General features: G+C 45.4%; 1 protein-coding gene across 1 annotated transcript in view; it reads left to right on the top strand.

Annotated features, from left to right (window-relative positions):
- Window positions 1–14139, top strand: part of LOC138468115 (serine/threonine-protein kinase Nek2-like) — a 293190-nt gene that overhangs the window by 173996 nt on the left and 105055 nt on the right. Inside the window, exon 7 of the mRNA XM_069608532.1 lies at window positions 7400–7469. Within this exon, the coding sequence (XP_069464633.1) occupies window positions 7400–7469 (70 nt within the window). The remainder of the gene's footprint in view (window positions 1–7399; window positions 7470–14139) is intronic.

The following is a 14139-nucleotide window of genomic DNA, read 5'->3' as shown; positions in this document are numbered from 1 at the left end:
CTCATAGTCTGAGCCTCTGATCCGAGAATGTTTGTTGGATTTGGTTGTTAGGGTAATCTCTGCCTCAGATGGAAGCTCAGTGTTTAAATATGTATAGGTCATTCTTCACCTCATCCCATTCTATGGATGGCCTCCGACATGCTCTGTCTGAATCTGATATCACATGCTAACCGGATTCTGCCTTTTTGGGCAATTTTTACTTCTAACTTTGTCCATGTAGGCCCAAAGCTTGGCACCGTCCCGGGAACTTTCTCTAAATATATAGTTGCTAGATTGGCAAAAGATTTCAGCCAGATGTCCAGTTCTGCTCCACCTGAGCATTCCTGGCTATTGCTTTCTCCTCTTTTCCTGGGGTCCCTGAAGGCATCTCTCCCTTTCCGTTGGGCTTCTATCAGAGAAGATTTCGATGAATTCTTTTGCCCATATGGCCTCTGATTGTAGTGCCTATGTTCCATGCTAAACATCTTGTATCTATTCAGGATTTCTGTGAAAGATTTCAATTTTTGGTCCAGTTGGGCAATGCTAATCATTACCATTTCAGCTCTGCTGTTTTTGTTTATATCTGATTGTCCTGATGTGCTTGCATTTGGCGTTGGCCATGCTTTCAGTGTACCATCTGGGTCTGACGTTGGCCCAATTGGGCTTGTGGCTGCTGGCGCTGGTGTAGGAATGGGTGGGGCGGGCAGCTGCTGGTGTTACAGGGTTTTCTGCTGTTGGTATTGTGGGCACAGCTAGGTTAATGATGGGTTCCAATGGGACTCTGGCTTGGTGGGCCATTTGTTCCTGCAGGGAGTTGTTGGTCTCTAATTTCTAGCATCATTTGTTGCATATCCCTCATGGTTTTGCTTAGTTTTGACAAAATATTGCTTTTGTTACCTTTGCCCGCTCCTTCTGATGACTTCCTCTTTACGGCCGGGGGGCTGTCTCCTAAGCCAGCTGACATGGGTGCAACTTCTTTTGGTAGGCCATATAGGTTTTCCCTTACCCAGGCCCAACCATAGTGTTCAGCTGCCTCAATTGCAGCGAGTAGATGGGGAGATTTGTGTAACGCTCACCTGATTCCCGCAGAGGCGCCGGTCTTGACTGGGTGAATGCCGTATCTTCAAAAGTGATGTGTAACACACGGTTGGCTCTTTGGGCTGGACCTCTGTGCACTGTATGTCTGACTCGAAGAGTAAGATGTCTGCAGATAGAAAATATGGGATTAATGAACTGGGGTTATTGGGTGCCTCTCTCCTCTTCCCTTTCTATTCTCCTGTAGAACCCCAAAGGTTAACGCCCTCACCTTAGGTAAGTGAACGCCGAGCTCTCCATCTGCCTCGGGGCAGGGTGCCGTAACCAGTTTCTTCACTGGATAAGGGTGCAGGCCTCTTGACCTCAGAGGACTGCTGTCCGTCGTTAACTGCACGAATGGTAAGTTCTGGGCACTTCAAATGTCTTAAAGTCTTTTGTAATGATATCTCTTGTTTTGCAGGGTTCCGGCGATGGCGGGCTGATGAGAGTTGAGGATCGAACCCGCGTGAGGAATAGAAGCGCCTGGAAGCACGTAAGTAAGCGCTTGTAGCCTGCTTCACGATGCGCACTAACTGTCCCTTTTATCTTGCAGGTACAAGTTCGGAGCTTTAGAGAAGCTGAAGGGTGCTGGAATACCCACTGGATTCGGCGTGGGAAGGAGTAATGGCACGTGAGTAATAAAGTTGCCCAATGTCTTTAAACGCACCTTCTTTTGTCTTTCAGATGCGGGATGCAGCGCCGAAGGCCTCCGGAGCGTGCGAAGAGCTGGTAAGATTTTGTCTTTCAGATGCCGGAATGCAGTGCGAAGGCCTCCGGAGCATGCGAAGAGTAGGTAAGCCTTTGTCTTTCAGATGCCGGAATGCAACGCGAGGCGTTGGTGACAGCCGATGGACCAGGTAAGAGATGCGCTGCCACTGAAGACTGTAGTGCTAACCTGTTCTTTCTTTGTCTTTACAGGTGCTGCTGAAGACTGGATTCCAGGATGGTAAGCCTTTGTTCCCTTAGGCCCAGGATCAGAAGCAGAAGACACGATGAGCGTTCTGCTGCAGAGAATGCAGAATAACACAAAGCAAGATTCATCCATCGGGTGTGGTTTAAATAGCCTCCTGTAGTGCTTAGGTGTCTCCTTCCACAGCCACGCCTAGGTAAGAAAAGAGTTCCTGCTTTCCAGAAGAGTTCCAGTATTCTGAACCTAGAGTGGCTCCTGCCCCACCCAACAGGAAAAGTAGTCCCAAACAGAAGAGGATCAGGGGTTCAACTGGCAGGTAAGTAAGCAGCATGGTCTGCTGCAGGTAAGTCCACCCAAGCATTATGAGCCCGGCGCTTCCAGCGCTGGGACTGGGCATCTTTAGGAGCCTGGTGCCACTGGCGCCAGGACAGGGTCCAAAAGGTCCCTATTGGGACTGGCTGGCACTCGGAACCGGGGTTATGGGTCTGCTTCCAAGGGAGTCGGGCAAGTCCTGATCTTTTGGAAGCAGAGATCATGACAATTTGGGCTTTGGTGATTTTGTAGGTTCCTGCGTTTTTTCGTTGGAAGCCATCAGCCTGCTTGTGGAAAAGGAAACAGAATTTTTCTGTTTTGCATTATGAATACCAATTTTATGGTTGTTGCCTGTGACTGGGTAACTGCTGCTGATGTGACCTGATTGCTTTTTCTTGTAGGCTGCTAAAAATGTTTGTTAGCTGGGTTACTCTGTTTTGAACCCTCAACCTTTTGGTACAATCGCAACAAATGCTGACTGTGCCGCACTGTCTAGAAAAATTTTCTTTGTTATATGGGGATTTATTTTACTTAAAGCCTTTATTTGTTCTTGCCTGGGCCTGAGATACATAGCTCAAGCATCTATTTGTATGCAATTGCCTTGTGCTGCTGGTGAGACTGTCATTAAGTTGCACGAAACCAAACCATGATGTACTTTGCAAAAACTGCTCCGTTTTGTTTCTATAATGCACTAACCCACGTTCATACCATCCTTTGCACAATTTTTGTTTTTAAAAATGCTCAGACCCGCATTCGTGTAATCAAGCAAGGTACATGGTTTACACATCAATCCCTTATCAGTGTTTTTGAAAAACACGTGCGCAATGTCAATATGATTGCTCCATGCTAGCTTGCTTCCAAAATGAAATGTTTGTATTACGGAACGTTCGGCCCCATGCCTTCCCGTTGCCGCGCAACCTGGCGCAGGGGCTCACTTACTTGTGAAACGCCACGTTTCTCACTTTGAAATCCCTCGTATGTTTGTTCCTCCGGACAACTCGCTCTCGGCTTAACGCGTGCTCTGCTTATGGAAAGGGCACCTGGGGATTGTTTTTTCAAGCAGGGCCATACTCTGGAGAAAGGAAACACAAACGCTGCGGCTGCAATGAACTTTGAAGGAAAAGTAAAGGTGGAGCGCGAAGATGCCTAGTTAAAGCAAACTTCAAAAGAAGAAAGATGGAAGACACTGAGTTAACAGTGAACTTCCAGACAGTCGACAGTTTGTAGTTTGTGAGCTGTGCATCTCTCAAGACCCAGGGATAGCCCTGGGTCTTTGAAGTGTGGCAGTGGGGGCTGAAGCCCAACCCCCCCCCCTCCCCCCCCCAGGCCGGCAGTAGCCGACTGTCTGGCCCCACGGGGGTGGGGGGGCAGTGCATTGTTTCCCCTGCCTGACTATTGGTTCGTCGGGGTGAGGGCCTCACCCTTCCCTTCCTTTGTGGTGACAGACTGAATGTCTCTGTGAGATGAGAGGGGTCAGGCTTGGGGAGGGCGGGGGGAAGAGAGCGGGAGCTGCCCCTCTTGGGCCTGCCAGATGGTACCAAGTTACCCTTCCTTTCTTTGGGAGGCCCTGCAGCATTGCCTATAACAGTGCATATTCTCAGCACCCAGGAGTTTTCGCAGGTGCCCGGGGAAATGATATATTTCAGCTGCAGAAGGTTGGATTTCTCCAAGTTTTGCCTCGGTAGCTGCTGCCACCGTTGGAGTCAGTGATGGCTTTTTTCACGGCTGCTTTGCCTAAAAAGTAGAATTGTAGAGGACAGGAAACTGAGACGCAGAGCTGTGCTTTTAATAAGCCACCATTCCTGTTGCTTCTCAGCTGCGTCACCATATATTTTGTTCTGGATGTCTTGTGTCCATTTTGATGAAATAACTTTCAACATACAGTGGTACAGGATGGACAAAGTCCAGCAATTCGTATTGGTGTCCATGTCATGAGCACTTGGCATTTTGTCTGCCGAACGTCCACATACAGTAACATTTAGGAGCAGAACAGAAATGAGATGGCATGTATTCGCATTTGTGGCATTATGTGGGTTCTAATTGCAGAGGAACGTTGGTCGTGGTGCTGGCTTGGTGGATGGTTTTCTGTTTTTGGTATTAAGGTGGAATAAATAACTGTTCTTTGGGGGAATTGGATGGTGACTGGTAAATTCATCTATGACCTTTTTAAAAGGCAAATATCCAAGGTTTTCAGTTATTCGTGTGTACTACTCTGTTCATAACCTGTTGGTCTAGTTGGCCTGTTGTATACAGTATCCGTCTAGAACTCATTGTAGTAAAACATTTCTGGATAATGTATAAATGTAGAAGTTGGTGGTTAAAAAAATTTGAGACACTAGGATGATCTGACCATCGGAAGTTTATTTTGATGCAATGCTCTTGTGGCTGGTTGCACAACTAGCCTGGCAGTTGCTCTTCAGTACTGCGCTGTATCCGTCTTGCTGAAAGTTTGTACGCTCAGTCTTTTGAGCATTCACAACCTAAGTACTGTGATGGCGCTGATCTGAGATGCATTGTGGTAGGCTCTGCTTTCAGGGCAGTTTGTGCTAGACCTGTGCACAGCCTACTGTTCGGCGATCAGTGGCAGAACACCCCTCAGATTGGAGCAGGAGACACTACAGTGTTTCACTACAAAAGTCTTCATCCATGGAGCTGCATGGGATCAAAAGGACATACCGAAATGGCTTTTAGGGCCATCATTTTGGTATGCAGTAAAACTTAGCAAATGAGGTAAGGACCTGGGTGAGATGTTGGATATAGTTTTGATGCGTTTGTAGGAGATCGTTGCACTGCAGAAAATGCCAGGCCCTATGTTGGTGGTGGTCAGTTTGGAAGTGTAAAATTGTGGTATAGAATTGAAATGCGCCCTCCCCATTTCCCTTTAGCCCAGGTATTGTCCAGTCTACATGTAGTCTGGCGGTCAGTGTGCTGAAGCAACAATGGGATGATTGCATATACTATCTAATTCACAGTATAACTTGAGGTCCTTTAAGGGGGTTTTGTCTGAGCAGAAGGCCTGCTACTTAAAATTTCCAGTTGAGCCATCTACTCTTGGGGGGAGGGGGGGGGGTGGTCTGGTTTGTTTATAGCACAATAAGGTATGGAAGGGTAGCTCAGTGGCAACGTCTTGGAAGCAAGACTGCTGAGCAACACTGATTCGAATCTCGGAGCGCGTTATAAAGACTTGCACGATCCGAATGTACAAGGCCTGGTAGGATCATCCCCCCCACCCCCTTGCCATGTTGCAACTTGAGACACGTGCATAGGCGCATTACAAATGCACAAACAAAAAATAACACCATGCTGAACGTAACGTAGAGGAGTCGCAGGGAAGAGAAGGCACTGTAACATACTTTAATTTAGTAAGATGCTCAGTACAGATGGCCTTGCATTTGCAGCTGTTAACGTTCAAAGGTTTCTAGAAGGACCAAGCCACTGGGTTTTGGGGTGAGCTAGTTTTCTTCAGAGGCCTGACCATGGTGGTTGGTGGAGGTGATGGGTGCACCTTTTTTCCCTGCTGAGGCAGAGCCACAGAGGCAGATAAGTGGTGGAGATTTTGTCAGCAATTAAAGGTGAGGATTCTCTTATCTATTAGATCACTTCGTTTGACTAACTGGGTAGGATCTTTCGCCAGCCCCCGAGTCCTCAGACTAAGACCACAGATTCAATAGATGGCTATTTGACCTTCCAGTTATGGACTAAACGTGGTTTGCAAAGGGTGTGGACATTTGCTAGGGTGAGGTTTTAAAGTAACTTTTGCTTGGGCTGTAAAATATATTCTCTCGACCAGTGGTCGAAGTGGACGGGAGCAGTGCCCATTTACTGTTCCTATACTTAAACCTTCCTACACTCGTAAGACATTCCGGAATGAAGTTTAAACTGAACATTGAAACAGCTGGGCTTTGGGTTGTGCGTGAACGAGGCGTGGCGATGAAGTTTGTTGGGCGTGGGGGCAGGCCAACAGGGAACATAGTTCCACTACTTTTAGTACACTGTTCTGCACCTTGAACACCACGGATGCAATGCTTCCGCAAGTGAACTTGGTTTTCTATTCTTGTACCAACAATTGCTACCTCTCTGCCAATCACGTGCAGTAGACTTAACTAATCTGTTTGGCCCATACTAGAGTTGATATATATATATTTTTTTATGGAACCTTTTTTCATCCTACTAATTTTCTTTGTACTGGGGGTGGGGTAGAGAAATAACAGCTCGATAGGTGCCTCTGCTGTCTCCTCAAATATAGCTATATAAACAAACTGCTTTATTATAATTATGTGCCTCTAATGCTTCTTTGCTTCTAATCTTTTGAGTTGTAACTAGTTTGGTCTTTGTGAATGCATGTTTAAGTTCCTGAGCACATTGGACCTTGATTTAACCTCTCATAATGAACAGCAGACTTTTACACGTGTGACATGCCAATTATCAAGACCATATTACCTGCTTTGCCAAGGTATGTTTACCACCATGACCACATGCAAACCACCCCTGGCCGCCAAAGAATCTGGGTATTCAGAGTTGGGTTTGGATTGGTAAATTTGAAATAATGTGAACTATATACATAACTTTTTTTTTCAGGTGGTGCAGTATTTTTCATACCTTGCACAGGTTCTAACTAGAATTGTTCTTTGGCTGCCATCATCCAACTAAGCTCCCCTTTTGAGCTCTACCACTTCTCCTTCCATATGGACTCCAATTATCAGATAACGTAGAGCACTTTAATTTCTGATATTGGCTCTAACCTCTAAATTGGTACATGCTCGAGTTCACCCCACCAAACCCATACAATACAAGTGGCATTCACGATTCTGCTACGTGCTCTCCCACTAAACCACCCCAAAGCCATGCAAAGTGCAAGGCCACCAGAGTAGTAGATGAGGCTCTTGATTACAATGGGCAGCTAGTGTCGGAGTAATGTATATTAAATGCTTCCATAGGCTTACATGTAGCATAGTTACCAATGCTAATTTCTTAGCCATGAAACCGTACGTGCTTTCCATTGAGTTGCGTTACTGTTTATACTGAAACCTATAATTGAAAAAAGCCTTGTTACTGTCCTAAACGTAGCATGTTTAGTAGTGGCATGCTATGTGCATAATCATGGTCTTATGGCTTTTCTTGCAGAACCTTTACGCAAGAAAATGTTTGTCAATGGAGAACTGGTGCGAAAGAAACTTCTAGAAGAAATGGCCAGGTACATTTTCGTTTAATGTAAAGTGGTGCTTAAGACAATTAACCGAACTGGGGCTCATGTGTGGAAACTAAATTATATATGGATCATGGTTTAGTGTTGGCTTTTAATGAGAAGACTAATTTGCATTGTCTGGTCCGTTCCTGCAGTAAGGTTACCCCCAACCCCCTCATTCTTGCTACTCACCCCCCCCCCCCCCCCCCCCGCCGCCTCATTAGTCCTGATTTTGCCAAATATTTTTATTTGGTTGGCACACATGCCTCATCTGTACCTGCAATCCTTTTGGCCCCTCTGGTGTAAGTCCTTGCATCCATAACGCTGCAATGTCTCCCTCTACAGTTATGAAACAGCTATACGTGGTGCAACCCTGGATTCAATTTCCTATTTGTTTTGTAGAACTGGGTACTGACATGCCACCATTTAATTTCAAACATTTTATTTGTATCTTGACACTTCATATTTGCAATTTTATAACAGTCGATTTATAATAAAGGAGTATCACAATATAGGTGCACTGAGTCCATATGTAGCCTTGCAATCTACATCTAATGTCCTATAGCAATGAATTGGTATTCAGAGATGAACAACTTCAGTAGTCCCAGGGTAATCGGCTATCCGAGAGGTTTGAGTTACTGTGCAGATAATTACTGACCAGGATTACTGGTCTTGTCCATGTAAGAGTGGTTGCTCAATTCACTAGTGTTTCCCATTCATTGCACCATATAACTGTTCATGCCATACATTTCATCCTTCCACCTGTCAAAGTCCCCTTTTGACTTTATGTAAGCCATGGCCACAACGTCCCAGGACAATTTCTAAAGTACTACCAACACAATTGAAGATTTCAGTGGTAGCACTGGCTATCATTCATATTTGAACCCATACTTTATCACATGGGAACACCAAACCATGGCCTTTGTGATATTCAAGACCACCTCCTCCACCCTGCGAGCAAATATCTTGTGTAAAGTTTTCTTTGGGGTGGCACTTAACTGCATAAATATGTGCTAATGGAACAATTATGTATGAATGTTCCAAGTAAGTATTGAACATGACCACAAACCTGCAGAAGCACAGTGCTTTACTTTGTTTCATTTTGATTAAAAGCTAGTGTTTTCCCAATTGAAGATTTTGTTTGATTCACAATGACTTTATAGTTGTGTTAAGCAATTCTCAATCCACTATGGAAAGCGTTACATTTAATCGAATACTTAAGCCAGTATCGATCTCACCATTGATCAACAATATGCTGATGAGGATTCAAGCGGTCGGGTTTTACCCATTCCCACCTGGGGATTATTAGTGCAGTGACTTTTACTAGATTAAGAGCATGGAAGATACCCACCTTGACCATAAACAGTGGATATATTGTATTTTCCCAAATTGCAGTCTATAGACTCCAATTCCTGGAGGCTAAGGCCCTCCACAAATTGTACTGAACATTGCAGGTGGGCACCTAGGTATTGCTCATTACCCATGGAGTTGTATATCCTATCTCTGGGCAGTAGTGTTTTTTGGAAGAAGTTAACCGACCATTAGTGATTGCCTCACTGTTAAACCTGTCCATGTTGACTTGTGTCTGCCCGGTTTTTCTCTTAGCCAATGAAATGTGCCTATTGTGTCCATGTATTTGGAAAGGCAACCTTTAGTGAAACACATGTTTCACATTGGCGTTGTGAAGGAGGCAGCATTTGTCCCTCATGCAATATAGCTTCCTAGATCTTTTGGGATTTTTGATTGGGCTCAACTTCCCCTCTAGTGCCATTTAACCGCTTCTAGGCATGTTACATCATTGTAGCATCTTTTAAAGATGTGGGATCAAGCTACATCTCGACGCAAACTATTGGGCACGGGGTGAATATACATAATTACTATGGACTTTCCAAGGTTTCAAGATGCCAATGGGTAAACTGCCCCTAAAGTCTTTTCTCTAAAAGGTAGAGATCAACTACAAAGTACTGACACTCCCCTGATCCCCTTGTGAAGCCAGTCTGGCTCAAAACATTTCATTGGGATTTTCCCTGTAATTTGAAGTTTGTTTTCCAAGTGTTTCCTGGACATGGGTCAGGGTTTTACTTTTTAGATGCCCTTTTAATCTGGTGACTTCACAATAACCTTGCCTGTTCAGTGGTGCAGTTAGTTGAACCCTATGGTTTAAGCATGCTTTGCATCGGTGTTTAGTTTGATGCGTCAGCAGTGATGCTGCTGCATGTCTCGCACTCAAGTAGGCCAACGGTGGAATTACATTCTCACAATCTCCTGTCTGTTCTCTGTAGGGTGATTTATATTCACTGCATACCAAGCTAAATCATTTAAAAGGGTAAGGGAAGAGCCCCCTAGGATGCCACGTTCTGTCCCAACATTCAGCTTGGTAGGTGGGGCATGGGTTGCCTTTCCTTGCCCCACTCCCTCTCCTCAGGTAATCCCAGCAGACTGTGGTCCTTGTCGCGAGGGCCCCAACTGTTCATGCTGGATTACTTTAGGACATTGCGTGCTAGCCACACACCCAAGAATTATATTTTGAAGACTGGTGAATAAACTAAACGGACTGTGCTTTTTTAAAATATTTTTATTGGCATTTCTTTAAATATAAACATGGGGGCTCAACAGTGTCCCGTATCGACTCCCATGCACCCCGCCCCCCCTTGCCGCATCGTTCTTCGGTGTCCCACTGAGTCTCTTTTCCCGCTTCAGAGTTATCCTGTGAACAAGTCCAGTATTCGGAGTTTATGTGGACACCATTGGCGCATGTAGTCGCTTTGTAAATACTCTATCGCATCCCCCCAGTAATCTGTCTCCTTGTATATTGTATGTGATTCTTTCCATTGCCACATGTCCATATCCTGTGCAGCCATTCTTGACTGGTTGGAGGTGATTTTCGTTTCCAGTTTTGAACTATCGCTAGCCATGCTGCCATGAGGAATCCCATAAAGTTTCTTTTTTGTGTCTTTGTGAGACCTGTCTCGAGGGTCCCATATGCCGCACATCCAGATTTCCTCTCCTAGATTTGCTGTCTCTTTGAAGAGATTCTGCATTTGTGATTTCACCTCTGACCAGAATGGTTGCAGTGCAGTCCCACCATATGTCTCCATGACCCTACTGTGTCGCATCCCCTCCAGCGTTTTGGTTGCGTGTTCGGATACATTTTGTGAAGTTTTTCCGGGGTATGGTGCCATTGTATCATTTTCGTCCAGGCTTCTCTCGTCCGGATCGACCTAGTCCACTTGGGGATTATTTGCCACATGTAAATCCATTGTTCCCTCGTTAGTTGTTTCCCTAGGGTCTTTTCCCATTTCTTCATGTATTGCCACGTCATGGCTTCCGTCTGGGCATTCAGGAACTTATATAGGGTGGAGACAAATTTCCTTTTGCAGGTTTGGGACATTATATACGTTTCGAACAGTCAGTGTTCTTGTCAATGCCTGTGTTATTCTTGGAGTTGTAAGCCAGTGGTTCAGTTGTTCGTACTGATATCTGTCCTTCTCCGTGAGGCCCAGTAAGTCTTGACATTCTTTGAATGTTCTGATTTGTTGTCTGTTCAGCATGTCTCCTACTTTTGTGCAGTGGTCTCACCATTTCTGGAATGCTCCTTTCCCATCCCTGAGGGAGGGGGGGGAGAGAGTCTGGATTGTCTAGGATTGGAATGAAGGGGGCTGGGTCTATTGCGAGTATTCCTTTCTTGGTCGACTGTCCCATACGTTCATTACGGAGCTCATGATCTCACTTATCTTGATGTTCTGGTGTCTGTGCTCGGGTTTACTCCATAGTAGGTGTCGCAGATCAGACCTCTCTACGGCTCTATCCCGCGCTTCCCAACACTTGTCCGTGTTGGTGATCCATTCGTTCAGCACCCATAGTTGGGCGGCCTCGTAATATTTCTTGAAGTGAGGGAGTGCCATGCCCCCATCTAGTTTCTGTGCCGTGAGCGCCTGTTGTGACAGTCTAGGTGTTTTGCCAGATTCACTTTTTCTATGAGCTCCGTGTAATTTCCTGTGTAGAGGTTCTTTACTGTGTCCGTTAGGGTAATTCCCGAGTATTTCACCCCGTCTTCCACTATCTGCAAGTGGAGATCCTTCGTCTTTTTGTAGATTGCTCGTATGTCTCCTGCCAGAGCCATCACTGATTTCTGGCTGTTTATTTTTATGCCTGAGATTGCGCCGTATTCCTCGATTTGTTGGATGAGTAGAGGGTATATTGGTTGGGTCTGTTAATCATATCATCTGCGTATGCCGCTGTCTTGTGGGTCTGTCCGCCCATTTCCATGCCCTTTCATGTGTCTCTGATCTTTGCCAGTAGTGGTTCTAGGAAGACTGCGTAGAGCAGGGGTGATGGAGGACAACCCTGTTTGGTACCTCTTCCAATTCGGATCGGGTCCGAAAGTTCTCCATTCACTGCTATCCTGGCCATTGGTGAATTGTAATTGGCCCGAACCATATTTATGTATGAGTTGCCCATGCCCATTTTCTTCAGTGTCGTGAAGAGCATTGTCCATTCTACCCGGTCAAAGGCCTTTTCCGGATCAACTGATGGTATTGGTGAGGGGATATTTGTGATTCCGGCTTTCTCTATAAGATGACTTATTCGTCTAATGTTATCATGGGTTTTCCTATTCGGGATGAATCCTGCTTGTTATTGATGAATTAGCTTCGGGAGTAGTGGTGAGTCTATTGGCAAGCACTCTAGTGTAGAGTTTCACATAGATATTAATCAGGGCTATTGGGCGATAGGAGCTCGGGTTTTCTAGGTCTTTCCCTTTCTTGTGGAAGACTAAAATCTTTTCTTCGTTCATGGGGGGAGCAATGTTGGCTGTGTCTTTGAAGGTGTTGAAGAGAGCCGTCAAGATGGGTGTCAATGTTCCTGCATATGTTTTGTAAAAGGCAGCTGTAAAACCATCCGGTCATGGAGATTTATTCCTGGGAAGGTCTCTGATTGCCTTCGTGACCTCTTCTGGTGGTGTTGGTTCGTCCAGTGCTGTTTTTTTTCGTCTGCTGTTATGGTTGGGAGCGTGACTTCCTTTAGAAAGGCTGCTTGTTCGTTCGGGTTCTGTGATGTGTAGAGTTCCTGGTAATAGTCTCTAAATATTTCTTTGATATCTTTTGATTGCGTTCTTATTGACCCCTGCCGGTCTTTCAGTGTTTGCACCGTTTGGTTTTGCTGTTTGCCCTTTAATTGTCTCGCCAGTCTGCTTTATTTGATTTCATCGCATACCAGTGCTTTGTGTTGAGAAGTTGTGCTTCCGCTCTTTTAGTTCTGAGCGTGTCAATCTGGCTCTGGACGTGTCGGTATGCTCTTTATTTTCAGGGATGTGTTCTTGGACATCTTATCTCCCAGTTTTTTCTAATTCGCTTTCCCATTTGTAGAGTTGTTTGTCTTTTTGAGCTTTTAGTGCTATAGCTTTAAAAGCTTCCCAAATTGTACTTGGTGCTATATCTGGAGTGTTGTTGTGTTCGAAGTAGTCCGCTATCTTTTCCCTTATTGTTTCCTTCAGGGCCGGGTCTTGTAGAGTATCTCTGGGGAGTGTCCAGCGCCAGAGACCTGACCGTTTACGTATTTTGGAGAGTGTGATCCATAATGGGGTGTGGTCTGACAGGGATATATGTCCTTTCTCTATCTTGGATCTTGCCCATCTGGCTACCCGAGGCCCATATGTAATCTATTCTGGATCTTGTATTGTGTACATGCGAGTGGTACATGTATCCACTGGTCGTTCCTGAGTCTCTGCCAAACGTCTTCTAGTGCCATCCTGTTCATGATCTGTTTTAGTGCTGAAGGGGTCCCTTGATGGGTGTGTTTGGGGTCTGAGAGGTCTACCAGGTGATTCCATGCGATGTTAAAGTCCCCAGTTAGTATCACTTCACCTTTTGCGAAAATTTCTAATTTGTTAATCGTTTCTTTCCTGGCCCGTGTTTGGGGCGTATATGGTTGCTATGGTTAGTCTATTTTCCAACTGGGCCACTGTGAACAGGTATCTACCATTTTTGTCCGCCGTTGTCTCTTTGATTTGTGCGTTGAGGTGGTTGGCAAATGCTATCAAGACTCTTTTTTTTTTTTTTTTTTTTTTTTTTTTTTTTTTTTTTTTTTTTTTCGTCATTGGAGTATTTGATTGAAACCTCTTATGCGGGTTAGGGTCTTCCTGTTTTTTGGTATGTGTTTCTTGGAATGTTATTATATCAAACTTTTCTCTGTGCAGGAAGTTTTTTTTTTTTTTTTCTGTTGTGTTCAGGCCTCTGATATACGTCAGGATTTTTAGCTCCATCTTTTCTTTTGGGGTCGGTTCTGCAGGTGGGGCTCTTCTCGTTGTTCGCGGTGTTGTGCTTTGGGTCTGGTGATTGTCTATCTCCCTCTGAACTTCCCCAACAACTCCCCCTCTCTGCCCCCCCAACTTTTTCCCTGAGGAGGGCTCTGGGCCCTATGGTTGCTCGGGCGTTCCGCCTTTGCCCCATGCCCTCTAAAATCTCATGTGTATGGTTCCGCAGGGGGTCCTAAACCCTACTTGAGTTGTGGATTTCAAGGGTGTCCCCCTGCTCTGCCGTGTCCTTAAGTGGGCTCCTGCCCAGGCGGAGGATTATTTCCTTTTCAGCTCTTTTCCTTGAGGCCCCCTCCGTTTTTACAAGTCTGTCCGAGCCCGTGTCCATTTCCCGCTTATCTGCGGGATTGGAGTCTTGTCTGTCTT

The sequence above is a fragment of the Ambystoma mexicanum genome, chromosome 4q (assembly GCF_040938575.1).
Source record: "Ambystoma mexicanum isolate Mex_15411 chromosome 4q, UKY_AmexF1_1, whole genome shotgun sequence".
Classification (NCBI taxonomy): Eukaryota; Metazoa; Chordata; class Amphibia; order Caudata; family Ambystomatidae; genus Ambystoma; species Ambystoma mexicanum.
Note: the sequence above shows the minus strand (reverse complement) of the source record. Positions and strands in the feature narration are given on the sequence as shown.